At 52.9% G+C, this 27,540-nt stretch overlaps 1 protein-coding gene across 1 annotated transcript in view; it reads left to right on the top strand.

Moving 5' to 3' along the window:
- Positions 1 to 27,540, top strand: part of MACF1 (microtubule actin crosslinking factor 1) — a 121,835-nt gene that overhangs the window by 55,052 nt on the left and 39,243 nt on the right. Inside the window, 20 exon segments of the mRNA XM_030464250.1 lie at positions 1,808 to 1,957; positions 2,045 to 2,278; positions 2,742 to 2,963; positions 3,664 to 4,185; positions 4,524 to 4,700; positions 5,198 to 5,321; positions 5,615 to 5,823; positions 6,378 to 6,389; positions 6,391 to 6,492; positions 6,494 to 6,697; positions 7,378 to 7,420; positions 7,423 to 7,551; positions 8,583 to 8,737; positions 9,303 to 9,420; positions 10,823 to 10,885; positions 11,653 to 11,894; positions 12,344 to 12,473; positions 13,249 to 13,448; positions 14,105 to 14,600; positions 15,184 to 16,655. Coding sequence (XP_030320110.1) covers positions 1,808 to 1,957; positions 2,045 to 2,278; positions 2,742 to 2,963; positions 3,664 to 4,185; positions 4,524 to 4,700; positions 5,198 to 5,321; positions 5,615 to 5,823; positions 6,378 to 6,389; positions 6,391 to 6,492; positions 6,494 to 6,697; positions 7,378 to 7,420; positions 7,423 to 7,551; positions 8,583 to 8,737; positions 9,303 to 9,420; positions 10,823 to 10,885; positions 11,653 to 11,894; positions 12,344 to 12,473; positions 13,249 to 13,448; positions 14,105 to 14,600; positions 15,184 to 16,655 — 5,004 coding nt within the window.

A 27,540-nucleotide genomic window follows, 5' to 3' on the forward strand; every position in this document is an offset into this window, starting at 1 on the left:
AGTGTCCTTTTGGGAGCATTTGGGGGTTCTGGAATATCTTGTTCTGATGACACAGCACCTTCTGGGGTGCACACTGCTGCCTCTCTTTGCATCCCCTCTGAAGCTGGCAGAGCAGAGTGTTGGGTGCAGAGGCATTTTGCCTGATGGGTCTTTTCTCTCCCATTCAGGATCTGAAAGAGCCCCTGACAGACATCAAGGTTCAGCTGGACACCACTGCCTTTGACATCCAGTTCCTTATCTCTGAGCATGCCCAGGACTTGACCCCTCAGCAGAGCAGGCAGCTGCTGCGGCTGCTCAATGAGCTGCAGAAGGCTTTCCGGGACCTGTCAGAGCGTGTGACAGCTCGGGTGGAGGTCCTGCAGGTCTGTCTCCAGCAAGTGGAGCAGACAGATCAGGTGAAGGTTGTGAGACTTCTGCTTCCTGGCTGCAGTTTGCTTGCTGAAGCTCTTCCCGGCCACAAGACCGTGCACTGAGACACCTCGTATTTGGGATTTCACATGCATGCCACTCACAGTTGATGACTTCTTGTTGTACATCATGAGCTTCCTCTTAAAGTCTTTCTTCTTCCTACCATGTAACTCCCAGGCAGAAAGTTGCTTTTTTTGCTTTTTTTCCTCAAAAGATGGAGGTCTGGGTAGCGCTTCCGGGCAGTCCGCTGCTAGACATTGAGTTGCTCTAGACTGGGTGGAATAAACCCTGGTCTCTAACCCCACCAGAAAATTCCTGTTTAGGGGAGGCACCACAGACAGTTGGCAGTTTTTAAGCTCTTATTTCCACTGCACAAGTATTGCTGTCCGAGCAGAACATCTGATGTGTCAAGGCCACAGCAAGTCCTCAGGTCTCCGGCTGCAGCACCCATCACTGCATGGATCCTCTCATTCAAGACAGGATTAATGTGTTTTTTATTAACAATTGCTCTCCCTCACTCTTGCCTGTCCTCTCTTGAGTGTGTGTGTGTATATTAACCAGTTTGCTTTGCTTTTTCAGATTGAGTGTGCGCCCATCCTAACCCAGGAAGAACTCACTTTGCAGCTGGAGAGCTCTTAAGAAGGCTCTTTCGATTTGCTTCTGTTGTTTTACCTTATGACTGGGAGAAACAAGCACAGTGTTTTGCACAAGTTTGTACATCATGTTGCTGAGATACCCAGTGAATCTCAAAAAAACCCACTTTATTCTCCCCTGGGAAAGGGGAACGGGGACGTTGCAGGGACTCTCAGGTCACATCATGCTCAATTGCTCAAACAGGCGCTTCTGTGTTGTGCTTTGGCAGCCAAACGGAGGGGCTGGATCAGCTACAGAAACCCTTTCTCTCTCCTGGGCTCCCTCTCCAACTCCAGGGTCAAAAAAAAAACAACCAAACCCAAACTCAGCGCAACCTCCTTGGGTTGGTTGGGGCTCCACAGTGGTGCTGCCAGACCTCAGGTTGCTGTTTCCTTTCACTCTGAGTTTCTGCTGCAGTTAGAATGTTTTTTGGAGGGAAAAGGCACAGAAACTTCTTTCTGAGCTCTCCTGGGAGAGGAGTAGCTCCACTTTGGAGCTCAACAGCTTTTCTCCAAGAGCAGGTTGAGAGCAACCAATTCAAATGGTGGCAAACGTGCAGCAAGATACAAGTCTGCACCTTCAGCCCCGTTTTTGAGCCTGAGAAGGGAGCAGGAGCCCAAGGGGAGCTGCAAACACTGTTTTCTGTGCTGCATCCTCCCCCCTGGGAGCTGCTCCAGCTGTAACCTCTTGCCTTTGCCTTGCAGCACTCTGTGTGACAGCAGAAGCAGCCCTGTCACTAACTGTCCCCTCTCCCCTCTGCCCACAGACGCTGCAGGAGCAGCAGGCAGCCCGGGCACACAGCCTGGCTGAGCTGAGCCGCTGGCTCTGCCAAGCAGAGGACACACTGGGGGAGCAGCAGAGAGCAGCCAACCAAGGGGACCTGTCGGCCTTGCAGCAGAGGCAAAGTGATGTTAAGGTCAGTGCTTTAAAGAAAGGGGAGGCAGAGGGGTTTGCTGGGTGCTGCCTTGGGAGCACGTGGGGTCTGACAGCCTCGTCTGCCCAGGAGCTGCAGAGGAGCATGCACACCCGAGCTGCCTCCTTCGCCAACGTCCTGAAAAGCACAGAGGAGTTTTTGGAAGAGAATAAAGCAAAAATGGAACCTGGGGAGCTGGCAGAGCTGCAAGAGCAGCTCCAGCATGCCAAAGAGCAGTACCGGTCCCTGCAGGAGAGGACAGAGGTGGCCCAGAAGGAGCTGGAGAGCGCTGTGACTGCTGCAGTGCAGCAGGAGACTGAAAAGGTAACGTGCAAAGAGCTGTAGCTCCCAGGCTCTGCTCCAGGTGGACAACAAGGTCCTTTTGGTGCCATCAGACTCATTCAGGGTCCTCAGGGTCATTTGGGTGATGCAGCATGAAGCAATTTGCTGCTCCCTCCTGTCTCTGCCCCAGCAGGGTGTCCCCCAGATACTTGTGAAATGAGATTCCCTTTCGTGCAGCCCTTCAGGGTGGGGACCCTGGGTTGTATCAGGGTGAAAAATTAAACAGAGCAGAGAGGCTGAGGTTATTCACAACTTCTTTGCACCTTCCCGCTTCCAGGGACCCACAGAGTGTTTTGGATATCTGTGAGTGTCTCGGGTGTTTGCTGTGGCTGGAAAACTCTTTGGGGTTTTCTCTTCTGCTGATTTTTGTCTCCCTCTCCTGTGCAGCCATTTACTGAACAGGAATAAACCATGTCATTCTTATCTGGAGCCTTTGTACTTTCAGGTGAAAGCTGCCAAAGAGCTGGAGGAGAACAGCAATAGGATCAATTCCCTTTTGAACTGGGTGGCATCACTGGAGCAGACTGCAGAGCTCCCAGAGTACAGACCCCACTTTGTGGGGCGAGCACCAGGAGCAGGGATGGGTGCTCAGGGCCTCCCCGACAGCCACATGGTGGAAACAGACAGTGCTGCTGAGAGCCTGGATGAGCAGTATGAGAGGCTGAAGGTCAGGACTGACACCTCATCCCTCTCAAAGCTTCCTCTCTGACACAGTGCCCTTGCATCTGGGAGTGGGATGGGGTGTGGGATGGGTCAGGCCTCCCAAACACATGTTCAGGGTGATTTTCCTTATGGGAGACTTGGGAATTCTCTGCCTGGTGTCCTGAAGGACATGCGGTCTGTGTTGGGGGGTGGGTGCCATGGCTCGGTGCAATCAGGGTAAGGAAAGTGCCCATGGTAGTTGGTGAGGGGGTTGGCTACTCCTGCAGGCAGAGCACCTCCCTGTGGCCCAGCCTTGGGGCTTCCTCCTCCTTGCTGGCTATTTTGTCCTCTTTTTTTTGGCTGGTTGAGTGCAAAGATGCAGCTGCAGGCTCAGGAGGTCCTGGTGGTGCAGATCAGGTGGAGCCAGAACCTTCTCAGAGGTGCCTAGAGCAAGGAACAGGAGCTGCAGTCAGAGACTGCCACAGGGGACATCCCAATGGGACATGGGGGACATTCCTCCTCCATGGGGGTGGCAGAGACAGCCTGCCCCCCCCCTGTTCCAGCTGTGCCTGCAGTGTGGGATTGGACCTTCCAACCTCTATTTTCTTAATGATTTGGGGATGAGGTGTTGCAGGAGGGTGCAGAGGCTACATCACACCACGACCTCTCTGGTGGGCAGAGACCCTGGGTCCCAAACTTCACCTTTGCTCCCTGTCATCTTTCAGGCTCAGCACCAGGAGCTGCTGTCCCAGCAGCAGGACATCATCCTGGCCACCCAGTCAGCTCAGGCCTTCCTGGACAAGCATGGCCAGAGCCTGGCTGAGGAGGAGCGGGCCCAGCTGCAGACCCAGCTGGCAGAGCTGAAGAACCAGTACAGCTCCTCCCTCTCTCAGTCTGAAACACGGCTGAAACAAGTGCAGGTTCTGAGGGATGAGCTGCAGAAGTTCTTGCTGGATCACGGGGAGTTCGAGGCTTGGTTGAAGCAAGCAGAGCAGGAGCTGGAGGGGATGTACAAGGGGGACAGTGACCCCGAGGCCCTCCGGCAGCTGCTTCTGTGGCAGGGCAGCTTCTCAGAAGATGTCATCTCCCACAAAGGGGACCTGAGGTTTGTCACCATGTCTGGGCAGAAGGTGCTGGATGCAGAGGGAGCTGCTGAGGATGCAGGGTCCCAGCCACTCAAGTCTGGGAGCCTTGTCAGGAGCAAGCTGGAGGATGCCACACAGCGATACACTGCACTGCACTCCAAGGTACTGGGAGTTGACCCCTGGGAGATGTTTTTTTCCTCCTGTGCATGTGGAATGATGGGATGGCAGAGGGTTATTTAGCTCAAGATGGTTTGGCTGGACCTCCAGTATATGTATAGATTGTTTGACTTGAATTGTCTTCTTTGGGGTTTGGGTAGGAGTAACACCCTCTGTGTTGGCTGTGGCCTGCACATTGCCTTCAGTAATTCCTTTAACATGTGGCAAGAGAGTTTTGTTGATTGTTTTTTCCTTCCTGATGATTTTTATGTGTTTTTCACCAGTGCCCAGGTTGTTCTGGGCTTGTGTGCATCCTCCTGTTACATCTCAGGTCTCCCTTACAGTGCACCAAGCTTGGCTCCCACCTGAACACCTTGCTGGATCACTACCAGCAGTTCCAGGAGGTGGCAGAGTCTCTCAAGACGTGGCTACAGGAGAGTGAAGCTGCAGTTGGGAAGCTGCTCTCAGAGATGGTCTCTTCAGATCCAGCTGTTCTGCAGAAGCAGCTTGCCAGCACTAAGGTGCGGGGGCCCTGGGTGATCTCCGGGGGGCAGCACTGGAGTCTGGATGGGACTTTGGCTGCTGCCCTGAGCAGTCAGCAGCGCAGAAGAGACTCAACTTGTCAGCTTTTCTTGCTGGTTGAGTGCAAAGATGAACCTGCAGGCTCAGGAGGTCCTGGTGATGCAGATCAGGTGAAGCCAGAACCTTCTGAGAGGTGCCCAGAGCAAGGATCAGGAGCTGCACAGATTGCCACAGGGGAGATTTAAGTGGGACATGGGGGGACATTTCTCTCCCATGTGTGGTGGTTGGGCGCTGGGACAGCCCAGCCCCCTCCTCCAGCTCTGCCTGCAGCATAGGGTTGGACCTTCCAACCTACATTATTATTTTTCATAATGATTTTGAGATTAAGTGAGCAGGATCTCTCAGCAGGATGTAAAGAAAGCCCTGAGCTCTCCTTGGGCCCAGGACTTTCACATGTGACCCACTGGTGACTTTGCCCTGTTGTGTGTCGAAGCAGCAGCTGCAGGGAGACCTTGCTGAACATCAGGTGCCAGTGGAGAAGCTCCAGAAAGCAGCTCGATCCCTGCTGGAGATAGAAGGGGAGCCAGCCCCAGCCCGTGAACATGTTCAGCAAACAACAGGTATAGAGCAAAGCTGCTGCTTGTGGTAGCAGGGAGGGGTTGGAAACCAGCTAGGGGGTGAAATATCCCACTTTTGAGGAAAGATGGGGCAAGGTTGCACAGCAATGTGTCTCAGGGCTTGTGTTTGCACATGGGGGAGGCTGAGATTCAGGTTGGCCACTTGTGTTGGGTCCTTGTTTCTCAACTAAGTATGGAGATTTGTCACCAGAGAGAGTTTGTCAGGAGCCAGAGGTTGTCCTTGGACCAGGTGAGAAGCTCTTTGCACTGATTCTCCTTTGTGCTGAACTCTGCAGATGCCATCGCCAGCCACTTCCAGAGTCTCTCCCAGCAGATGGCCGAGCGCTCAGACCTGCTCCAGAAATCCATTGCCCAATCCCAGAGTGTTCAGGAGAGCCTGGAGAGCCTCCTCCAGTCAGTGGCTGAGATTGAGAAAAACCTAGAGAGGGAGCAGCCCACCACACTCTCCTCCACCTCCATCCAGGACTCACTTGCCACCAGCATGGTAAGGCTGGTCCTGAGCTCCCCTGCTTCAGCTCTGCCTGTTTGCTGGATCTGTCCTGTTTGCAGGAGGCCTTATAGCAGCCTTCAGGCGCCTGAAGGGGCTACAGGAAAGCTGTGGAGGGACTTTTGACAAGGGGCTGGAGTGATGAGACAAAGGGGAATGGCTTTAAACTGGAAGAGGAGAGATTTAGGTTGGACATTAAGAAGAAATTCTTTGCTTTGAGAGTGGCGAGACATTGGCCCAGGCTGCCCAGAGAAGCTGTGGCTGCTCATCCCTGGCAGTGCTCAAGGCCAGGTTGGATGGGGGCTTGGAGTGACCTGGCTGGTGAGAGGTGTCCCTTGCCCATGGCAAGCGGTGGAGCTGGATGATCTTTGAGGTCCTTCCACCAACCATCCTGGAAATCTGTGATCAGGAAAGGAAAGCAAAACTGGATCGAAAACTGCTCTTGTCCACTATTCTCTCCCCAAGGGTGGCCCAAACCTCTTCACACCAGCTCAGTTTTTGCTCAGCAGCCTTCCTAAAATGCCCATCCCTTTCTGTGTGTGCTCCCCTAGAAGCTGAAGCAACGACATTGCCAGGCAGAAGTGCTGCCTGGAAGCCACCCGTGAGATGGTGATGAGATTCATGGAGGCGGCGGACAGCCCCACGGCCTCTGTCCTGCAGGACAAGGCTGGCCGAGGTGACAAAGCATTTCAACAAGCTGTGCCAGCAGCAGCAGGAGCAGGAGGAGGCTCTGAAGGGCCTCCTGCCCAAAGTTGAGCAGTACGAGCAGCTTTCAGAGAAGCTGCAGCAGTTCACAGAGAGCAGGGGCACGGGACGTTGGCATCTGGCAACCCAGCCCGACTGCGACATCGCTGGCTTTTCCCAGCACATCCCAGGTGAGATGCAGGGAAAAATACATCACCAGGCTGGTTTTGGGGTTTTTTTTTGTTGGCAAACAGCTCCTGGTTCACTGTACTGGCTCTCTGCTTGGGTTGTCTTCCAGCGTGAGCAGAGGGGAATGGCAGTCTTCCTGGAACCAGGCTTGTGTTCAGAAGGGATCTCCATTCCAAATATAGGCAGGGTTTTACCAATTAATGACTCCACAGGGTTAATGGAACAAAATGCCCAGTGTTGGCAGTCAGCACAGTGCAGGATGTGACAAAGCCCTGGGAGATTGCCGTGGGTGCTGGTGGTCAATACATGGCTGTGCCGGATTTCCTCCCTTTGGCATCCTCCAAAATGCTCTGCTTGTGGGGGGTGGTTTGACCACAGCCTCAGAAATGCTCAACATTGGCATAAAACCAAACATTTGCTGCTGGCAGGGGGGGCTTGATTTGGCTTGGGTCTAGAGGAGTCCCCACCCCTATAACTGGGAAGGTGGGACTTGCATCCACAGCTGCTCCAAGTATTTGCTGAGCTGGAGGAGCAGGTGGGACTGAGCTGTCCCCACCCTTGGGGTGCTGGCTGCAGAGGGTCTGTTCCGACTCTCCAGGACATGGAAGCTGTCTGGTTCCTCCCCTCTGCCCCCAAGCCTCTGGTGAGGGCACTGTCAGCATCACCCATTGCTCTTGGCAGGAACTAAATTCAGAGATGAGGCAGCACCAGGAGGACCTGGCCACTTGGAGAGCCTGGCTTGAAGGAAGCTGAGATCCTGCAAGCTTCACCCCAGTGCCTCCCAGCAGCAAGAGAAGCTGCAGAGCCTGAAGAAAAAACTTCCTGCAGCTGCAGAAGGTGGCAAAAAGAGAGGTGAGTCCCAGGGAGGTGAGTTTGGGGATGGCTTCGTAGTCAGAGCAAGACCTCGGAGAGAATCTTCCTTTTCCATGGGCAGGGGGGCAACACACACACACGAGTGAACTCTCCCTGCCTCCTTACCCCACGTAAGGCTGCTCAGGCTGCTCACTCCAGCTGACACTTTAAAAAAAGCCTGGCGGGGGCGTTGGGAAAAAATTCCTGCTGCTGCAAGGAGCCGGTGTGCAATGCACTTCCCAGTGCGTGGGTTCCCACAGCTCCATCCTGGAGCATCTCGCCAGAGGGGAGTAAGGGAGCTGGCGGGGGATTGAAGTGACAGAGCAAAGCAGATTGTCCCCAAGTCCCCTCATGTGGGGGTTTAGCAGCAGCCTCAGCCCCAGTCGTTCTTAGGCAGCGTGAGCAGGGTGCAGCGGGACGTTTCCCCGTGTCCCAGGGATGTCACACCTCCCAGGCTGTATGGGAAAAGGGGATGGAGGGAAAAGCAGATAAATCCCATAATAATCCCTAGTAATTCAGCTCCATGCAGAGCTGCCTCTGGCCAGCCCTGCAGCTGCAGTGGGTGCGGGTGAGCCGGAGGTGCCCGTGGCTCCCATCTGGGGCTTCCTTGTTCTCCAGGGAGGTCTGAATAGATGAGAGCCATGGCTGAGGAGAGACGGGGGGGTCAGCCTGGGCTCCCCCAGATGCAGCTGGCTGGGACAGGACAGCATAAATGAGCCCTGTCTTTCTGAGAGCTTTACTTCCCCCAGGACAAGAGCCCACTGCAGAGTGGTGATGGTGATCCCGCGGCTGTTGGCTGCTGTGATGACCCCAAAAATGCCACAGGGCACAGCTTGGGGGATTGCGGTGGGGGCAGCAGCACCCCATTTTTGGCTGGCACTGTATGCGCTGTTCCTAAGCAACATCTGATAATTATAATAATAATTAAAAAAGAAAAGCTCCTGGAGACACGACTGGGCTACATTCAAGGCAGGGTAATTGCAAGGCAAAGCACGATTCTCTGACTCTCCAAAACCTTTTCACTCACAGAGAAAAGGATGCATCGTCCTGCCAGGAGCAACTGGATGAATTTCGGAAGCTGGTTGGGGCCATGAGGAAGTGGCTGAAGGAGAGTGAAGGCAAAATGCCTCCCCCTGTTACCTCCTTGGGCACCCAGGAGCTGCACAAGTGCAGGCAGCAGATCCAGGTGGGAAGAGGGAGCTGGAACCAGACTGGGAAAGTTGGCAGCTGGTGTGGAAATGCTGAAGTGTGGAATAAATCACCACATGCAAAGTCCTGGGAGGTGATTTGTGGTCTCAGGAATCCTGTGCTTGCTGCCAGGCTACAGCTCCCAGTGTGTGTGCATCCAGTGGTCCCTGCCTTGCAGAGGAGGGAGCAGGATGGGCTCTGCCTGGTTTCCCTTCCCACTCTGCTGCCTGTCCAGGGTGGGATTTGGGAGACCTAGTTTTCTCTATTTCCCCTCACCAGACATGGAACCATCATCCCAGCCCCTGCTCCTCTCTGGTACTGGGATTCTTTAAGTCAGGATGTGCCAAGGGTTTGACTCTGAGGCTTTTTCACTCTTTGATTCCCCACTGTTAAAAATAAACATCAAGGCACCCCTTCTCCCAGCACAGTCTGTGTGCCCTGTGCCAGGTCCCTGGGTGCCATATCCTGGTGCTACTGAGAGCCACCACGGAGGTGATGGGTTAGGAAGGAAGGCTGCAGCTGGGCAAGTGCAACCTCTGATCCCAGCCTTTGCTTTTGACCAGGTTCTCCTGGAGGAGTGGAAGGGAAAGGGGGCCCAGGTGGAGGAGATTGGCCGCAGAGGGACTCTCCTGGAGAACCTTATTGTGGAGATCACAGCGCCCAGCACCTCATCCAAGGGAGGTGAGTGGCAGCCCAACTCTCCTGAGAATACCTCCTGCCCCAGCACTCTGCTTTTGCTGCTGCATCTTGCCTGAGCCTTGCCACAAGCAGAAAATTGGGGTTTATTTCACACTTCAGAGGTCCTGGAGTGAACTAAGTATCATAGGGCTCAACCTCCTGGTTGAATCACTGCTGCTTGTTGTATTAATGCTCCAGCTGAGTGCTTGGAGCTCACCAGCTTGGCTGAACTTGCTGTAGCACCACAAGCACAGGGTTACCCTGGGTCTCCTGTGAGCCCAGCATGGGGACACAAACTGCTGCTTGGCTGTAGCATGGGAGCTCCAGGCTGCTGCAGCTCAGAGATTGGGGCTCTTGGCCCCCACTGGGAGCTTGTGAAGGTGTCTCCTGCTTCTCTTGGTGATGTCCTTCAGCCTCCTGGGGGCTGGAGTATTGTAATCAAACCCCAGTATTTGGGTTTTATATCTGGATGAAATTTAAGGCTGAGATACTCAGATATGATTTACTTGTCCCCTTTTTGGCTCCAAGGCTGTGAAGCAATGAGACTATGTCTGGTTCATTTGGAAAGCAACTAAAAGATGTCTTCCAGCTATGAGGACAAGTGCCTGGACTCTCATCATTGATGGGAATTCACAGTCTAGATGTGTTCATTAGGGTTAACTTGGTGAAACCCCCAGGAGAAGTGGGGAGAGGTTTGTTGTCACATGGGGTGACCAAAGATGCAGCCCCTAACATCCATGAAAGCTTTAAAATGTGTGGCTAGAAGGAGAGGGACTTACCCAAGAACATTTGTGGTGTATGTTTCTTTGGGTAGGAATGTAGCTGTGAGATCTGGAGTCTGAGGATGGGGCGCTGGCATGGAGCCTTTGGCAAAGGGAATCTGTGCACCAAGGCAGGTTGAAATACCTTCATCCCCTAAGAGAAGGAGAAAGGTGGGGAGTTAATCTCTTCAGGGGAATTAATCTCTTCAGGGAAGGCATTCACCAGGCTCACTTGATATTATAATTTACAAACTTGTAAGGGCAGCAGCTTTCCAGGTGTGGAGAGATGGTTGGTGGTTCCCAGTATTATGGCTCCCACCAAAGCCACATCCACACTAGTCCCTGGGTGCTGCTGGGAGATGTGCCCAGCTCCAGCTATTCTGCTGCTGGTCCAGTGAGGCTGCAGCTCCAGGATAGTGAGGGGTGGAGGTGTGCTGGGAGGAGGAGAGAGAAATGGGCTCCAAATCCAACTAACACCAAGCTGGTGGCTTCATCAGCACTGGGTGGGTGGGTGCATGGAGATGCCACTTCTATGCTTGGTGGCTGGTGTGGTCCATGTCCTGAAGGGCCCTTCTATCACTTGCTATCTGCATTCCTAATGAGTCTGTCTTGTCCCCCTGTCTGTCCCCATCCCCTCTGCTCAGGTGCTGCACTACCTACACCAGGTGGCTCAGGAGGCAGCTTGAATGGATACCACACGTGCAAAGGTGAGCTCACTGCCCGGGCCACCTTTTTTGTCTCCCTTTTTTGTCTGTGCATTTCCATACAAGAGAATATGAATCCCAATGTGACACCATCAGCATCCCCTTGCCAGTGAAACCAGCCTGCAAATAGGTTTGGGAATTCTGATCCATGGGGTGTCCAGAGCCCCAGGAGGGGCAGGCAGTGATGAAGGGGGTTGGTCAAGCTAAAGGACAGAGAGGGACAGCTCTGGGGAGTGACAGCACCCTGACACCCTGTCAGGTGGTTGTGGTAGAAGCTGATTAATTGGGGATGGTTTTAAGGCCTGCAATTAAATTTATTGGTTCTAAGGGATCATAATAGTGTCCAACCCTTCAGCTTGAGGAGTGTTTTTAATTATTGCCCATTAGCTGCTCTTAATTCACCAGTTCAGTGAGACAAAAGGTGCTTAAAAACAGCTTTAGATTTTTGGTGTCATGGTTTTTAACACTGTATGGGCAGTGACATTGTGAAGGGGGGGTGCTCAGCTTGCATCAGTCTCACAAACACGAAGGATTTGCTTTGTTTGCAACCTGTCAACATCCATCCACCCTGCAACTGGGAGGTCCCCTCGGGCATGAGAGGAGAGCAGAACCTGCCAGTGCTCTGCAGACAGATGGACAGCAGCGTGGCCTCTTGCTCCTCTTGCTTGGCTGGCTGGGACTGCCTAGGGCTAGATCAGTACCTGATAGTCCAGCTTGACCCCAGGGATGCAGGCAGTGGGACTTATCTCAGACTGCTTTTTTGGAAACAGATCTGACAGAGATCCAGTGCGATGTGTCGGATGTGACCCAGCAGTACCAGGCTCTGGGCACGGTGCTGAGGGAACGTCAGCAGCAGCTCTCAGCTATGCTGGAAAAGATGCAAGAAGTGCAGGAGGAGGCAATCTCGATGCTGAAGTGGCTGGAGTCAAAGGAACGGGTGCTGTCAGAGCTGGGTGCCTCCTCCTCATCCACCAGGACAGAGATGATGAGAGCCCAGGCTGAGCACAACAAGGTAACTGAGCACAAGCAGAGATCTGAGCATCCCCTCCCCTCCAATTTTGGGCTTTATCTCAGCAGGACTAGAAGGATTAGGAATTGAGGATGTGCCCTAGGTTAAGGAAAGGCTGTCCCTAGCAGGGATCAGAGGTTGTGGAACAGGACCCACGTGCTGTGCTCCACCTCTTGGCTTTTAGACCTGTTGCTTTCAGGCATTTGGCTCAAGGGGAAGGAGCTTATCTGTAGCCCTTGTTGCCGGGTCACAGCAGCTTCTCCTGGAAAGCAATTTCCAGCTTTTCCCTGTTCTTGGAGCCAAGTTAGCTCACAGTATAGCTAATACAAGTGTTTTCATTAAATACTAAAGAACAAGGATTGTCCAACTCCAGCTTGCAGCTGCTATGTCATTCCTCCTTGGTGCTTTCATTCTTTTACCCTAGATCTGAAGTTGAAATTATTATTTTCTAGGCATTTCTGGCTGAATTGGAACAGAATTCTGGGAGGATTCAGAAGGTAAAGGAAGCACTTTCTGGCTTACTGGAGGAATATCCTGATTCTCCAGAAGCAGCCAACTGGAAGAAGATGCAGGAAGACCTGAGTAAGTGCCTGAAGCATTTAGTGAGACTTCTGTCTGGAAACATCATATTGGAGGCGGGTCAGGCTTACAGGGTGATCCCAAAGTCACAGCAGAGCAGAGTCACTTCTCATTAAAATTCAGTAAATAGTGAAGTTACCTCCAAGCTGTCTGGTGTACAAGGTGTTCCTGAGCTGAGCACTGGCAGGATTAATAAAGTGTCTCTGATGAATGTCTGCTTTAAAGACTTGCCTCCTTAAATTACTTCTTTTAAAAAAAAAAACAAACCCAGAAGACAACATGAAAGCATAGTGACATAAGTTGATTATTTTGATTAAAAGCTTCACTGCTTGATGTAAAATTCTAGTCGTTAGTAAGGCTGTGCTGGGTAATTAAGTGTTGACTAAACAAGAGTGTGTATTTAAGAAGCCCAGAGATTCTCCTCTTTGAAATAACAGGAAGGTGTCTGGGGAGTCTGCCATCCAGGAGATTTGAACATGCTATGTGAGGACTGATACCCATCAGAGAATCTTCATTTATCCTGCCAAGGCTATGAGGTGGCTCAGCTTGAGGTCAGACCAGCTCATGGCAGTAGTGACACAGAAATCCTGCTTGCAAAATTTTTTTTTCCCTAGGAGCTTCAGCATCACCTTAGGCTTAGAAATTAGTTAAAGAGGGATTAGACTTGATTGCGGGTTTCCCATCAGGGAAACAACAGCAAGGGTGAAAAAAACCCCTTCAGGATGGAGGAGTGGGTTGGCCAGGAGCATTTCCATCACCAACACAGCCAGTGCTTCAGATTCCAGGTGGGAAGGAGCCAGTCGGGCGACGGCGGAACGGCAGCAGAAGCTGGAGGAGTCAGCAAGCCAGCTGGCCAGCTTCCAGGGGGCTGAAGGGCAGCTGAGGCCCTGGCTCCTGGAGAAGGAGCTGATGATGAGTGTGCTGGGACCCCTCTCCATCGACCCCAACATGCTGAGTGCACAGAAGCAGCAGGTCCAGGTGAGGCAGGAGCTGGATCTGGGTCTCCATGGTGCGTCTGAGGCTCGGAGTTGTCCTCTGCCATGCATGGGGAGCTTTGGGAGAACCTTCTGGTGCCTCTCCCAAGTCCTCTAAACCCTGCTGAGCCCAAACTGTGAATCACCTGAAATGGGTGCAGTGTGGAGCTCCCTTCCCTGCATGGAATTGACTCATCAGTGAATCACTTGGTCCCTCTTGGGGAGTGAAAGTGCTTTAAACAAGACCTGTGCTGATGCTCTGCGGGATTTCCAACTGCTACCCCTCCACCTGGCAGCCTGCCCTTTCCCGGCCTCCTGCTTCCAAGTCCTGAAATGTCTGTGACCAGCCACCCCATGAAATATCAATGCCTCATTTATCATGAGGAGGTTTTCTTCTCAGACTGGTTTGTGTTTTGTTACACAGCACCAGGACAATTAATGGGAAAAGCAAAGTATTGGAGGTGTAGGTCCCTCCCAGGTTTTGAAGTTGGAAGGTGACAGTAAATTGTAGCCTATCCAACCCATTGCCTTCCTACCCTGGGTCTTGTTCCTACTGATTCTGTGGGCTGAATGAAGCCCCTGGAGGTCTGGTTTGTTTTGACTGTGTATACTCCAAGCTGTCAGTTTTGTGCAAACATTTTAATGTTATTTCTGTTCTAGTTTATGCTGAAGGAATTTGAAGCTCGCAAACAACAGCACGAGCAGCTCAACCAGGCAGCTCAGAGCATCTTGTCTGGCCCTGGAGATGTTTCTCCATCTGCTAACCAGGTGCAGGAAGAGCTCCAAAGGATCAATCAGAAATGGTCTGAGCTAACAGAACGCCTCAACTCTCGCTCCAGCCAAATTGACCAAGCCATAGTGAAGAGCATCCAGTACCAGGAGCTCCTCCAGGGCCTCTCTGAGAAGGTGAAGGGAGTTGGGCAGCGTCTGAGCAGCCAATCTGCTGGCAGCACCCAGCCCGACGCCGTGAAACAGCAGCTGGAGGAGACCAGTGAGATCCGTTCAGATCTGGAGCAGCTGGAAGAGGAGATCTCTGAGGCTCAGACCCTCTGTGATGGTCTCTCTGTCCTGATTGGGGAGCAGTATCTGAAAGATGAGTTAAGGAAACGTCTGGAGACTGTGGCTCTTCCTCTGAAAGGACTGGAAGACCTGGCAGGTGAGACAGGGTGGAAGAGCTGCTGAAGGGATGTTGGGATGTTGAACCCCACCCCTGCTTTTTTACCAAAGGGCTCTCCCATCTCTGGGTTTCTAAGAACAACAGGGGAAGCACCACTGGTCATTTTTTAGGGTGTTTTACATGGCACTAAGCACAGGAGACGTCACACTCCCGGCATACTTGAGCCTGGAGGTGGCCTGGAGGGCCATCAGTGATGTTTAGTCCCAGTGATGTGGCTTGAAGCAGTGTGGCACATGCTGTGCTTGGAAACAAAAAAATGGTTCTTAAATTTGGAATAGGGCATGGAGAAGACCTGTTTGCCATCTTGGAGGTGGCTCTTGTGGCTTCTGAGAGGTTGGATTTTGAGACCAATCAGGAGAACTGAGACTATTGCCTTCTCATTGCCTGTTACTACTTAAGAAATTTGTGAATCAATGAGGAAAGAAAGGGCTGGTGATGCAATGGAAAACTCCTTCCTGTTAATCAAGACACAGTTGGTGCATCTGAGATGATTTTAAATAATTGCACTTTGCTTATTTAATTCCATCTTAATTGTTGCCTCCTAATCTCATTTCCATTCCAGCCGACCGGATGAACCGACTGCAAACTGCGCTTGTGAGTTCCCAGCAGTTCCAGCACATGTTTGATGAACTCAGGACCTGGCTAGATGACAAACTGTGCCAGCAAGCTCAGAGCCAACCTATTTCTGCTAAACTAGAGAGGCTACAGAGCCAAATTCAGGAGCAAGAAGAGTTCCAGAAGAACCTCAACCAACACAGTGGCACCTATGAGATGATTGTAGCTGAGGGAGAATCTTTGCTGCTTTCTGTCCAGCCTGGAGAGGAGAAGACCACTCTGCAAAACCAGTTGGTCAGCCTCAAAACCCACTGGGAAGATCTCAGCAAGCAGGCTGCTGAGAGACACTCAAAGCTCAAGGATTGTTTGCAGAAGGCTCAGAAGTACCAACGGCACATGGAGGACCTCCTGCCTTGGGTGGAGGACTGCAAGGCCAAGGTGTCAGAGCTGGAGGTAACTCTGGATCCAGTGCAGCTGGAGGCCACTCTTCTGAGGTCAAAAGCTATGCTGAGTGATGTGGAGAAACGCCGTTCCCTGCTGGAGACACTGAACAGTGCTGCAGACATCCTGATTGATGCTTCTCAAACTGATGAGGATGAGATCCGGGATGAGAAGGCTGGCATCAATCACAAGATGGATGCCATCACAGAAGAGCTGCAAGCCAAGACTGGCTCCATTGAAGAAATGTCACAGAGGCTCAAGGAGTTTCAAGAGAGCTCCAAGAACATTGAGAAGAAGCTGGAAGCGGTGAAGCATCAGCTGGAAATCTATGATGCACTTGGGCCACAAGCCTGCAGCAACAAGAATTTGGAGAAGCTCAGAGCACAGCAGGAGGTGCTGCAGGCCCTGGAGCCGCAAGTGGATTATCTGAAAAACTTTACTCAGGGTCTAGTAGAAGATGCCCCAGATGGGTCTGACTGTTCCCAACTCTTAAGCCAAGCTGAGGTGGCTCAGCAGGACTTCAAAGCAATGAAGGAAAAAGTAAATGACTGCTGTACACTCATGGAAAACAAGCTGGAAGGGATTGGCCAGTTCAGTAGTCGGGTCAGGGAGATGTTCTCTCAACTGGCGGATCTTGATGATGAGCTCGACAGCGTGGGCCCCATTGGGAGGGACTCTGACAGCTTGCAGTCCCAAGCAGAGGACGTTCGCACCTTCCTGGGCAAACTCCACAGGCTGAAGTCTGACATCGAAGCTTCTGAAAGTGAATGCAAGAAGATGCTGGAGGATGAAGGGAGCCCCGATTTGTTAGGACTGAAACGTGAGTTGGAGACACTGAATAAACAGTGCAGCAAACTGACAGAGAGAGGCAAGAACCGCCAGGAACAGGTGGAAATGACACTGTCTCGTGTCGAGGACTTCTACAGCAGGCTGAAGGAGCTGACCCAGATGACAACGGCAGCAGAGGAGAACGAGGCATTGCAGTGGGTGGTGGGAACAGAGGTGGAAACCATCAACCAACAGTTGGCAGACTTCAAGGTAAGTCTTTATGCTATTTAAGCTTTCTTAAGTGGTGTTTGGGGTTTGAAGGCCTGTCTAGTGTTTTGGGCAGGAGCTCTGGTCTTGAAGCTGTCGCAGTTTCGTTGGTTGTTGTTGTGTTGTCAGCACTTCTGGTGTAGTAAAATAATCTTGCTGTGGAGATTCTGAGATCAACTGCTAGACTTGAGAGTGTGGTGAAGAGGTACGGAAATATTTTGTGATTGGGAGGATAAAACTTGTCCCTGTTCTCCTTGAGCTGTGTAATGTTGGCATGCTGGTACCTTGTGGGCTTGTATTTGTGGCTAGTGTTTAGGTTTTGGGGAAGGAAGGGGTGGTTTTGAGTCCATCTGTTGGCATCATACCATCTGTTGGCAGCATCATGGGTGCTGCTGAAAGTCTAGTCCAGAGGAGATCATCCTGCAGGTCTTTCTAGCTGGCTCAGCATTCCTGCTTGTTCACATCTTCATGTCTTGGCCCATGGCAGGATATGTTGAACTAGATGGCCTTTAAGGTCCTTTCCAACCTAAACCATTCTATGATCATAATCTGGGCCACTTATTACATTCATTTTGTGGTCCTTGGGTACAAAGAAAGCCACAGATAAACTGTGGGACGAGGGATACACACTGGGAAGAAAACCAAAGCCAAGTCTTGCTGTGGGCTCTTTGTGTTTCCAGCAACGAGCTGATGGGGAGACCATCCAGGTTTGCACAAAATGCTGAGAAAGGGAAGAGATGGAGGTGTTTGATATTTTTTTATAGAGTATTACAGTGTCAGGTCATGCTGTTACACAACATTAATTATATATATATATATATTATAACCCATCATAGCACTTACAAATGGTTTGTATCTGAGTGACCTTGAGGATGACTATTTAAGACAAGGGTAGCCTGGGCTGCATACACCAAAGATGCTTTGGGGACAGATGCGTCCTTATCAGGAGACATTTATTGGCCACTGAGGCCATGTGATGCAGTTGGGATCTTTGTGGTGCAAGAAGGAGAGTTCACACAGTGTTGATAGGGGTTTTGCTGCATCCTGGCTGAGATTAAAATGGGGAAGAAGCCAAGGAGGGTGGGTGGAGCAATCACAATTACGTGATTGTTCATCCCGAGAAGATTTTACACAAATCATTCTGTGTTGCAGAGCAGATCTCAGAGAGAGCAGAAGGGGTTTTTTTTTCTCTTTTATTTCTTTAATTTCTTTGCACCTGAGACAATAGACTGTCTCCCTTCTGGCACTGCAAACCAGTTGTGTGTCTGCTGTGGCCGAGGCAGCTCCTCAGCCAGGCAGTGCTCCCTAGGGTGGTCTGGGGAGGAGGATGAGGTTGCTGGGGCTCTCCAGGAGTGGTCACGGTCCGTCTGTCCAGAAGGCTCAAATGCAGGCAGATAATAAGTCTTAAGGCATTAATTTTAATGAACATCTGTGTAAATGAGATGCAAATTATGCGTGCCTCCAGGGCTCCAGGCACATTGCCAATGCAGCCCTGACAAAGGTGGGCACTTCTGGACTCATTGTGTCCAGATTTTAATAAAAAAGATCTATGGAAGGCTCAGACGGAGGTCATGAGCAGATGACTTTCAAAGCAGCTTATCCTTGAAGCTTCCCATCTATTTTTCTTTTCCTGCATGCAGACGCCCCTCAAATCATCCCCAAAGGCCACAATTTCCAGCAAACCCTTAACTTCTGGAAAACTGCCACCCGAGCATTCCCTGTCTCCCCCCCTGCAGCCCCTTCCCCAGGTTGCAGGGGGACTGATCCTGGCTACAGGCAGAATGAGTCCTCTCCCACTCTTAAGTGCTTCTCCTGGCCGGGTTTCTGAGAGGTGGGAGGTTGGGAAGCAGCTCTCAGATTGTGCTTGAGGGGAACCTTTGTTTGGTTCAGTGAGTGGGTGTGATGGTGGGGATGGCTGCACCAAGGGGCTGGGCCCACACTGGCTCCCATGGCCATCAGTAGCCAAGATGCTGATGCCCAGTGGGCTTGGGCTTCAGACTCAGTAGGGACTGGTTCAGAGCTCCACCTTGTAAGAAACCCATCTGGAAGAGACTTTAAAGGATCATCTGGTTTAGCCGCTCATTTTATGGTGAGCTCAAGTGCAGCTCAAAGACGTTTCTGTGGTTTGGAGCCTGGACTTCTGTGGCCATCCGGATGGATTGCTCCAAGCCCAGACATGCTGCCCAGGGAGTAGTGTGGGGATAGCTTATATTAAGCTATCAGAGCCAAGGGATCACATCCTTAACTCCTCATCTCCAGCAGGAGTTTAACCCAAGTGCCTGTCTTCCCCTTGCTGCCTCTTTGAGGAGCCCTTTTCTGTATAAAAGGGCACAAAAAATTGGAAGAACCTTTCAGAGCCATGTTTCCACGAGCATCACACGGCCGAGTCCAGCTCTGTGATGCCAGGGACAAGTGACAGCCTCCAGCCAGAGCTCCTCATGGGAGCTTTCAGGCCAGGGAATTTCTTCCTCCTCCATTCTCTCTGCTGTCAGCTCGGGTTTCTCAAAGCTGACACTAATATTAAATTTTAATGACTGGAATCAAGTGAGCAACAGTTGGAATGTTACTAAACATAACAGATCTGTTGATTCAGTTTAGCAAACAGCACAATTCCCGAGGGAAGTGTTTCCCTGGGATGAGAGATAAAGGGTCACACAAAGGCACAGGAGTTTTCTCCATCACGTTCCTCTCAGCATCTCACGTTCCATCTCACCCCTGAGCTAGAAAACCCTGAGATACAACCTTCCCTCGTAAAGGTTGGGAAATGAGTGCTGTGCCTTGGAGCAGGCTCCTGCTGTTGGGTACACAGGACTGATCTTCCTTTACATGCCCGAAGCAGAGGGGAGGTTTGCTGGTTTGAAGTGGTGGTGCCAGGAAGCCCCAGGCATGGGCTCGTCCTCCCTGGCCAAAGAGCATCCATCAGAGCTGATGGAGTCACATTTTGGGGTGGTTTTTGGACTATACTGGGGGTAGCTCGGCCTCCTGGCTAATGGACCTCAAGTCTGGTTCTTGTTTATCTTTTATACAGTGGATTTTGAACTTGAGTTTCAAAACATGGCTGGTGTGTAGTGTTGGCAGTTGGGTCCCTCTTTGATTCCCTGTGTTGGTTTTGGACAACCTCTGAATGCTCCTGTGTGTCACCTCCAATGCAGAGCAAACACTTGGGCTCTCATGGGGATTTTTAGTTTTGCTGCAATACGGAGCAATACTCATGAGGGCAAGGGTGCTGCTGCCTCCTCAGTCATACCCTGCTTTTTCTTTTCTGGGGACACTTTTCTCCCCGTGACAAAGAGGAGGGCAGGAACGGGACAGCTTGCCTTGCTTTCGAGCTGTGCTCAACAACCCCAGGGCATTTTCTGCAAGAATCCAAAAAACTCGCCCCAAAACTGAAACCCAAGGAAAAGCATCCAACTTGACATAACCAAATCAGTGCAGAGTAAGTTGAAGGGGAAGGACACGTGGGGACTCCCTGGGCTCTCTGTCCACCCCTTCCCGCAGCTGCGCTTGGTCCCATGGCTGCCAGGGAGGAATGTGGCGAGCCAGGACCTGCTGCAGCTGGCACCCACTTGGCCACCATCTCACCTCCCAGTTTTAATTAAGCCTCACCCTTCCCCAGCCCCAGATGAAGGGGGAGCAGAAGGGGTGGGGGTGGAGGAGTGTCTGCTGTGGGGTGTAAGGGATTTGCTGCATCCATCTCTGGCAGCGGCAGCTTTGCCAGGGTGGGTTGCCAGGGAGCCGAGGGAGGAGGTGGGATTTCAAGCTCCTGCCTCTCCTCTTCCCCAAGAATTTCTGGGGAGGTTGGTTGAAACTGGAGTTGCTCAATGCAGTGAACTTCACGCCAATAAAGTTTTCTGCTAGATGGTGGAGAAAAGGGAGGAAGGAGAATCCCCAGACAACAATAACTTTTACAGCCAGTCAGGTCACCCAGAGCCAACAGAGCCCTTGTGCCTCCAGCACCCTCTTTGTCTGTTGAAATAAAAAAAAAAAAAAAAAAAAAAAAAAAAAAAAAAAAAAGGGAAAGAAAAGGGAAAGAAAATAAAAAAACCCCAGGAGGGGGGTGATGCAGCAAGTGAGTAAAGCCCTGAGCAGCATTACTCATCTCCCCATTCAGATCCCACTCTGCCTAACCCTGCTCCGGGTCCCCCCCGCTTCACCCCAAGTAAAACAGCAATTAGCTGGTGCTCCTTGACAGCTGCTCTCTTCAGTGCTCTAATTATGACTCTCTTCATTCCCCCAACCTTTCCGGGGGGGGAGCTGGCTCAACTGTGCTCTCAGAAATGCCACTGTTGCTCAAGAACAGGGTTTCTCCCAAGTGCCACTGCCCAGAGCTGCTGCTTTTGGGGAGAGGGTGCTCCAGTGGCCTTGGGTGGTACAAGGGGAGCCCACAGGCATCATGTCCTCATGAGCTGCTCTTGTCCTTGCATGGGACATCAGTGGCAGGGAAAGATGGGGACTTGGCTGCCCAGCAGCATGCAGAGTTTCACAGTGGTATTTTGCAGAAGGACTGGAATGGTTTCTTCCCAGTTTATCCCATTCCTATTTGCCCTCCTGGGAGGGATGGGGATGATCACAGTCCCTAGTTGTGTTTTGCCATCTTCCTTTGCAAGAGGCGTGTGTGATGATCTTCAGGGTCTTTTCCAACGTGAATAATTCTGTGATTCTACCTCTGGGACTGGCAGCTCTGCTCCTGCCTCCATCCATCTCGAGGATGGGCAGAGGAAACCCCACATCCCATCTCAGGCTCGCAGGGCTGAATCTGTCAAGGTATTTACACCAAAGGCATTGAGTGTAAATCTTTAGCTGCTCAAGATGGCATGTTTGCCACCACTAGCAGGCATGTGTGCTCACAGGTGTTACCTGAGCATCCAGCCCAGGCCCCAAGGGAGACTTTTTGGGTAACTCCACACCCAATCAATGAGCCTCCTAGGGCTGGGGGTACATCACTGATGGGGTGGGTAGGAGAAAGGAGGTGGTTTTCTGGGATGGGACAGGGGAGGGACACTGCCACTTGCTGTGCCCCAGCCTGGCTGAGGGTATTTTTAACCCTTCTGTGCCCCCGGAGGAATGTGCATGGCTCCCGACAGTCGTCCAGTTGGGAGCAGCTGGGTGGGCCTGGGCAGGGAGCAGGGACAGGCTGCACCACGGTGTCTTCTCATTGAATGCTTTCCAGACCTACTTAAAGTATCTCTGGCTCGTATTTTCAGCATCAGCAACACACACAAAAATGCCTCCTCTCTGACAGCTGTTAAGCTGCCTTAAAGGCACCATCTCTCCTCGTCGGAGAAGGGGATGATATATGGGGGGGTGATAAGCACAGGCTGTGATGGGTGATGGGGCTGTCACCAACCCTGGCTGGGGCAAGGAGTCCCAGGGGAGCTGCAGAATTGTGGTGGTGTTTGGGGCCAGTCTGGCCCCAGTCATCTGGGGGTGTTATGAACAAACGTGTTTGCACAAAAGGCATTCAGGCATCCTTGTTGCTTGGAAATAAATTCTATCACAAAGGGAAGAGCAAAGGTGCCCCCGGAGCTCATCCTCTCTGAAGGGAGCTCTGCTGGGGAGGTGCTTCATCAGCCAGTGATGGGTTTTGACCTTAACTTGTTAGCAGGCAGGCAGAGGTGTCCAGGCCCTTCTCTGATCCTGAGAGAGCTGAGAACAAGAGCAATCAAGCCAAGAGCTGCTGAGATCAAGCAAATAATAGTGAGGCTTTTATTCTTTTTTCTTTTCTCAACTATAAAACAATTAAGCTGTGATCAAGTGGACCCAGCTTGGGTCACTGCTCCAAAACCACCCCTTGGACGATGCTTTAGTGACCCTGGCAGTCCCAGCTGAGGGAGGTGGCTGTAGGAATGTCCTCTTGCTTGTTAGCTGGTGGTGATGACACTTCACAGTGTTTCCAGGAGATACTAAAAATACCAGCTTTGCATAAGCTCGGGAGAGCTGAGGATCCGAGGGAGGAGGAGATGGGAACGTTTTTGTCTGCAAGGGCTGAGCAGAAGGGGGGGGACAGGAGCCCTGTACCAGCAGGACACAGCTGTGGAGGAGGGATCTGTGGGGAAGTGTGTGGTGGAGCAACCACAGGACATTCCCATCACCCTCCAGTGTTCAAGCGAGTCATTCCACTGGGGAAGGGAGTGAGTGTGGCCACTGGCTCTGGAGCAGCCTGGGACTTCTTCAGGGAAGGGCTGGGGCTTGGATTAGTCACCACAGTGTTTAAGAACAATTGCCAATTCTTCTGCTGAAGGAGTGGTTTAAAATGTCTCCCATCCAGAGGCTTCTCTGAATGATAACTCACCTCGCTTCTGAAAAAGCCTCTAGAGCAGTTTTTTAATCACCTCATCCCTCTGCTAGCTCTGCCATCCCTGGTTGACCTGAGGAGCAGTTTCTGCAGTTTGCCATTCCCCCGGGATGGGCAGGGGGGTGGCAGCACCCTGTCTGAGGGTGCTGGGTCATGGAATGGCTGGAGAGGCATTCAGGCAGCACCAGAGCAATAACTGACAGCCACAGAGGTGAATTTGCAGGAAAACTGGGCAGCTGAGAACAAAAATGGGCATTTCAGCAGGTTGAACCTCCTGGCTGCAAGGACACCTTAGGTGGCTCTGCCCTTGGTTCATGGTCCTGGTTTAGGTTGCTGCTGGGTTGTTTCAGGGTGCTCTGTGGACACAGAGGGGTTCCAGGATAGCCCCACAGAGCACTGAATGCCATGGTGGGTGCCTGTGTGGAGCACGTGGGCTCCAGGCTTCATTCAGGAGAATTATTTATACCAGCATCTCTATTAGTTGCCATGCAGAGGAAGTGTTCCAGTGCAGCTCCTGCACCCTCAGTAAAACAAATACATTTAAAACCACAGAGTTAACTGCACCTGCACATCCAGCCTGAGGAACGTTTCTTGGGGTGTTTCATTTTTTAACCTCTTCATAAAACTTTTCTAGTGGAGGTGCAGACCCCCACGGAGCCAGCTGAGGTTTCCTCCCACAGCTCTGTGGAGGAGAGTCCCAAATTATCCAGGCTCCAGGTTGCAAATTGCTGCTGGAAAGGCACATTGGTTCCCTGCGTCACCAACAGCCGTCGCTTTTGAAGGGAGGGATTGCATGGTGGCAGAGACCTGACATTAAATTGGTTTGAAGTCAGCTGTAAGCTGAAGGGATAAGGGAGCACCCAGCCCAGCACGGTGGGATGGGATTAGGGAACAGGCTGGGAGCTCAGTGCTTGCCCACGCGGTGCTGAAATGGCAATCGCAAAAATTTGGCAGAAGGAGCAACTTGAGGAGGGAGATAAAGAAATGCCTCTGACCATCTGACAAATGCAGCAAAAGCCTTAAAGAATGTGAATCCTCTGGTTCCAATCCCAGGGAATCCTAAAAAGCAGTTTCTAAGGCAGGTTTTGGAAGTGCAGGCTTTGTGCATTTATTGCAGTGTCCAAAGGAGGCTGAAACTTGCCCTGAACCCCTCCAGGATTTGGGGTTATCTCCTCGGCTCTTCTTGGACATGGCACCATGTCCCAGCCCTACAGTCCCTCCTGCCATCACCAGCTTGGTGACCCTCATGGACTCACACATGGAGGACATGATCAGCAGGACCTGTAGAGACAAAATGTTGTTTTGGTGGTGTAAAAGCAGGAGCTCCCTTGCATCCACCCTTGGCTGGGTTGAGTGAGTGGGTGCTGCATGCCCAGGGCAGGGGTGGCCCCAAGGTGAGGAAGAAACTTTGAATATCTTGAGGCTCCTTGGTTGTACCCCAGGGCTCATTAGCACCATATCCATCAGCGATCTCAAGCTGTCTCAGGCCTCTCTTGCTTGTCACATACCACAGGTCCATCTTTTCCAGCTGCTGAGCTGCATTAAAAGAAAGCTAAAAATACATTGCTTTCCAAATACTGCTTTCCCGTGTAAACAGTGGCAGCAGCAGCAGGCAGGATGTCATGAAGTTGTAAACAGGGTGACATCACCCCATGACGGGGCAGACACCCTACCCCATGCTCCAGGGATGGTGCCCATATGAGGAAAGTTTGAAACCTATGGGTCCAAGAGAGGAATGGGGATGCTTCTACTTGTAGCAAGTCTGGAAAAAACTCTGGGTGGGTTTTAGCTGAGGGGTTTTTACCTGCAGGACATGGCCAGTGAGTGGCCTGGAGTGCTGGAGGTGTGGAGACACCTGAAGGGACAAAAATTCAACCAGGACCTTCGTGTCCTGCCCTGTCCTTCCCTTGCACCAGCACAAAGCCTGAGCAAAGCCCCAGGGTTGCAATTCTCAGCACTCTCTGACTTCTGTCCCCAGCACTGGGGTGGCACTTGGTGGCTTAAAGCCAAGTGACCCATGGCTTGGGGAACCTGTGAGAGCTCCAGCTGGGATCTTCAGGCCAAGCACAGCAAGTTTTTAATTGGCTTTAGTACTCGCCCAATATTTCCCTAATGATTTTAGGGATAGAGGGGGATGTGTTGGAGGAAGAGTTGGCTTGCTTCTGGCACGTGACTCGGTGAGGAAATGGGAAAAGAATTTCTGGCTGTGAAACGGCAGCTCCACGTCGAGTTTGAGATCGTTCCTTCTTCGAAGTGGAACAGAAAGCCTCCGCGCCCCAGCCTGGATGCCTGGGATTCCTCACGGAGGGGCCCTGGAGCAGTAACGGTCCTGCCTGCTCCTGCTCCAGCTCCAGCTCCCGGCCAAGGTGGGAGCCTGGCACAGCACAACCACCCAGCCCGTGTTGTTTCAGCTGTGCTGGGTTAATAACATGTCTCCCCTGCTGAGTATAAAAATCTGGGCTTTGGGACACTCCTGCAGTGCTGGCAGCCAGGGACAGAGGCCAGTCTGTCTGGAAGGATGTGGAAGGGATGGCTGTGGATGGGCAGAGGGGCTGCTTGTGCTCCCCCTTGCTCCATGCGGGGCTGTGGGAGCTGCTTCTGCTCCCCTCTCCACTCCCTCTTCACCTCCTGCTCTTTCCCTTAGTCCAGTTTAATCAGGGAAGTAGGATAAGGAGTTTCCAAAAATTTCCCAGTGTGCAGCCAGCTCCTTCAACAGGCATTTCTCCTCCAGAGCCCCAAACCCTCCTCTTCCACAAAGCACCCATTCCCTTCTCTCCAAAGACAAAAAAGCCCCTTGGGGAACACAGGGCTGGAGCTGCTATGTGTGCAATCAGTGCCTGGGGACGAAGGGCTCAAGGGCTTGGGGACAGCCAGGCTTCCCCTCATAGCTGTGCCATGACCTTGTCCAAACCCCCGTGGTTTTTGAGACAGTGGGCGCTCACAGTGCTGTTGAAAAATGGGGCTTTTCATGAAAATGGGGCTTTTAATGAAAAATGGGGCTTTTCAGCTCTCCCTTGGCTTCACCCTCTTCCCATAAGGTGGCTGTGGTTCACCAGAGCTTTTGGTGAAGCTGTGGCACAGCAAAGTGCAAACCGAGGTCAACAGCTCCCAGCGTTGGCACTAGTGGGGTGCACAGCGCATGTTGTTATGTATTAAACACCTGCCTGGGCTCTCGTATTTTTATCCCTAGGCTGTAATTCCTCCCCGAAGGAGCAGGCTGGGCGGCTGGTGGGGCGGCTGTTGCCTGGAGATGCGTGGAGGCTGTTCCCAACCCTCCTGGTTTTTCTTCCCAAGTCTGTGACTTCCCCCAGCATCACTTCGTGATTCAGGCGCCGGGGCTGCCTCCTTCTCCCAGCTCTCTGAAATCCACCCCAGCTCTTAAACCCAAGGGTCGGGGGGAGGGGGAGTTGTAAAGATGGTGATGGGGTGTGGGGAGCACGCTGCTGGGGCTGTACTAATGAGGTTTTTTAGGGAGCGGAGCCGGCGAGGCGTGCGGTGGCAAGTTGCGGATAGGTTTTATTGGCAGAGCGGTTGGCTTCGGAGAAGGCAAAAAATGATATTTTGAGGAGGGTGTGTGTGTTTATTTTTCGGTGATTTAAGAACTGGGTTTTTTGTACAGGGAAAGGGCGGGGGGGGGGGGCGGTCAGCCCCCCCCCTCCCAGCGCGGGGCTCGGCGTTAAACCCATCGCACGGGGGAAAAACCAGTGCCGGTTGCGGACAAAGGGCCGAGAGGGGTAGCGCGGGGCCGGTGTGCGGGAGGGGGGCCGGAGCCGCCGCCGAGCCAGGGCGTTGTTGCTCTTTGTCGGGGGCTGCCACCTCCCCCCGGAGGAGGGGCCAGTCCCGGTGGGGCGGGGAAGGGGCCAGCCCCGGACTGCGCCGGCCGCCGAGAGCGGGAGGGGGCGAAGAGGGGTAGGTTTGAGGTGCCGTACCCCCCCTCCCGAGCCCGCTAAAGGGGGAGAGAAGGGGGTCGGGAAAAGGAGGGGGGGTGGAAGGGCCGGCGGTACCCGCGAAGGGGGGCGGCCCCGGCCCGCTCCGCCCCGCGGTGCCGCCCCCCGGCCGCCCCCGCCTCCCCCCCGCCCTCCGCCGGGGCTGGCAGCGCGGCGGGAGCCCGGTGCTGGCGGCGGGGCTGGGGCGAGCGGAGGCCTGCGCGGTTCGGCCTTTTGTTCCGCCGGCGGGAAGGAGAAACGGGCGGCGGAGGGGGAAAAGGAGGAGGAGGAAGAGGAGGAAAGCGGCAGCGGCCCGGGCACGCCATGCATCCCGCCGCGCCGGCCGGGGGCTGTCCGCGGGGGCAACGCGGAGCCCCTCGCCCCCGGCCCGGCCGCTGAACCGCGCGGGGAAAGGGGTGAGAGCGGCGGGGGAGGACGGGGAGGGCGGTCCCGCTGTGTCCCCGGTCCCCCCCCGCCCTCCTTGCCGCGGGGACCGGTCCTTGCCGCTCCCCCCCACACCACCTCCCCCGCCATGGAGCCGCCGCAGCCCAACACTGGCCACCGGGAAAGTTAGTGCGGGGGGCCGGGAGGAGGAGGAGGAAGAAGCCACCTCCAGCTGCGGTTGCTCCCCGCCGGCCCCCGGCAAGTTGGGGGATTTCGTACCGCT

Source organism: Calypte anna, chromosome 23 (assembly GCF_003957555.1).
Source record: "Calypte anna isolate BGI_N300 chromosome 23, bCalAnn1_v1.p, whole genome shotgun sequence".
Taxonomy (NCBI): domain Eukaryota; kingdom Metazoa; phylum Chordata; class Aves; order Apodiformes; family Trochilidae; genus Calypte; species Calypte anna.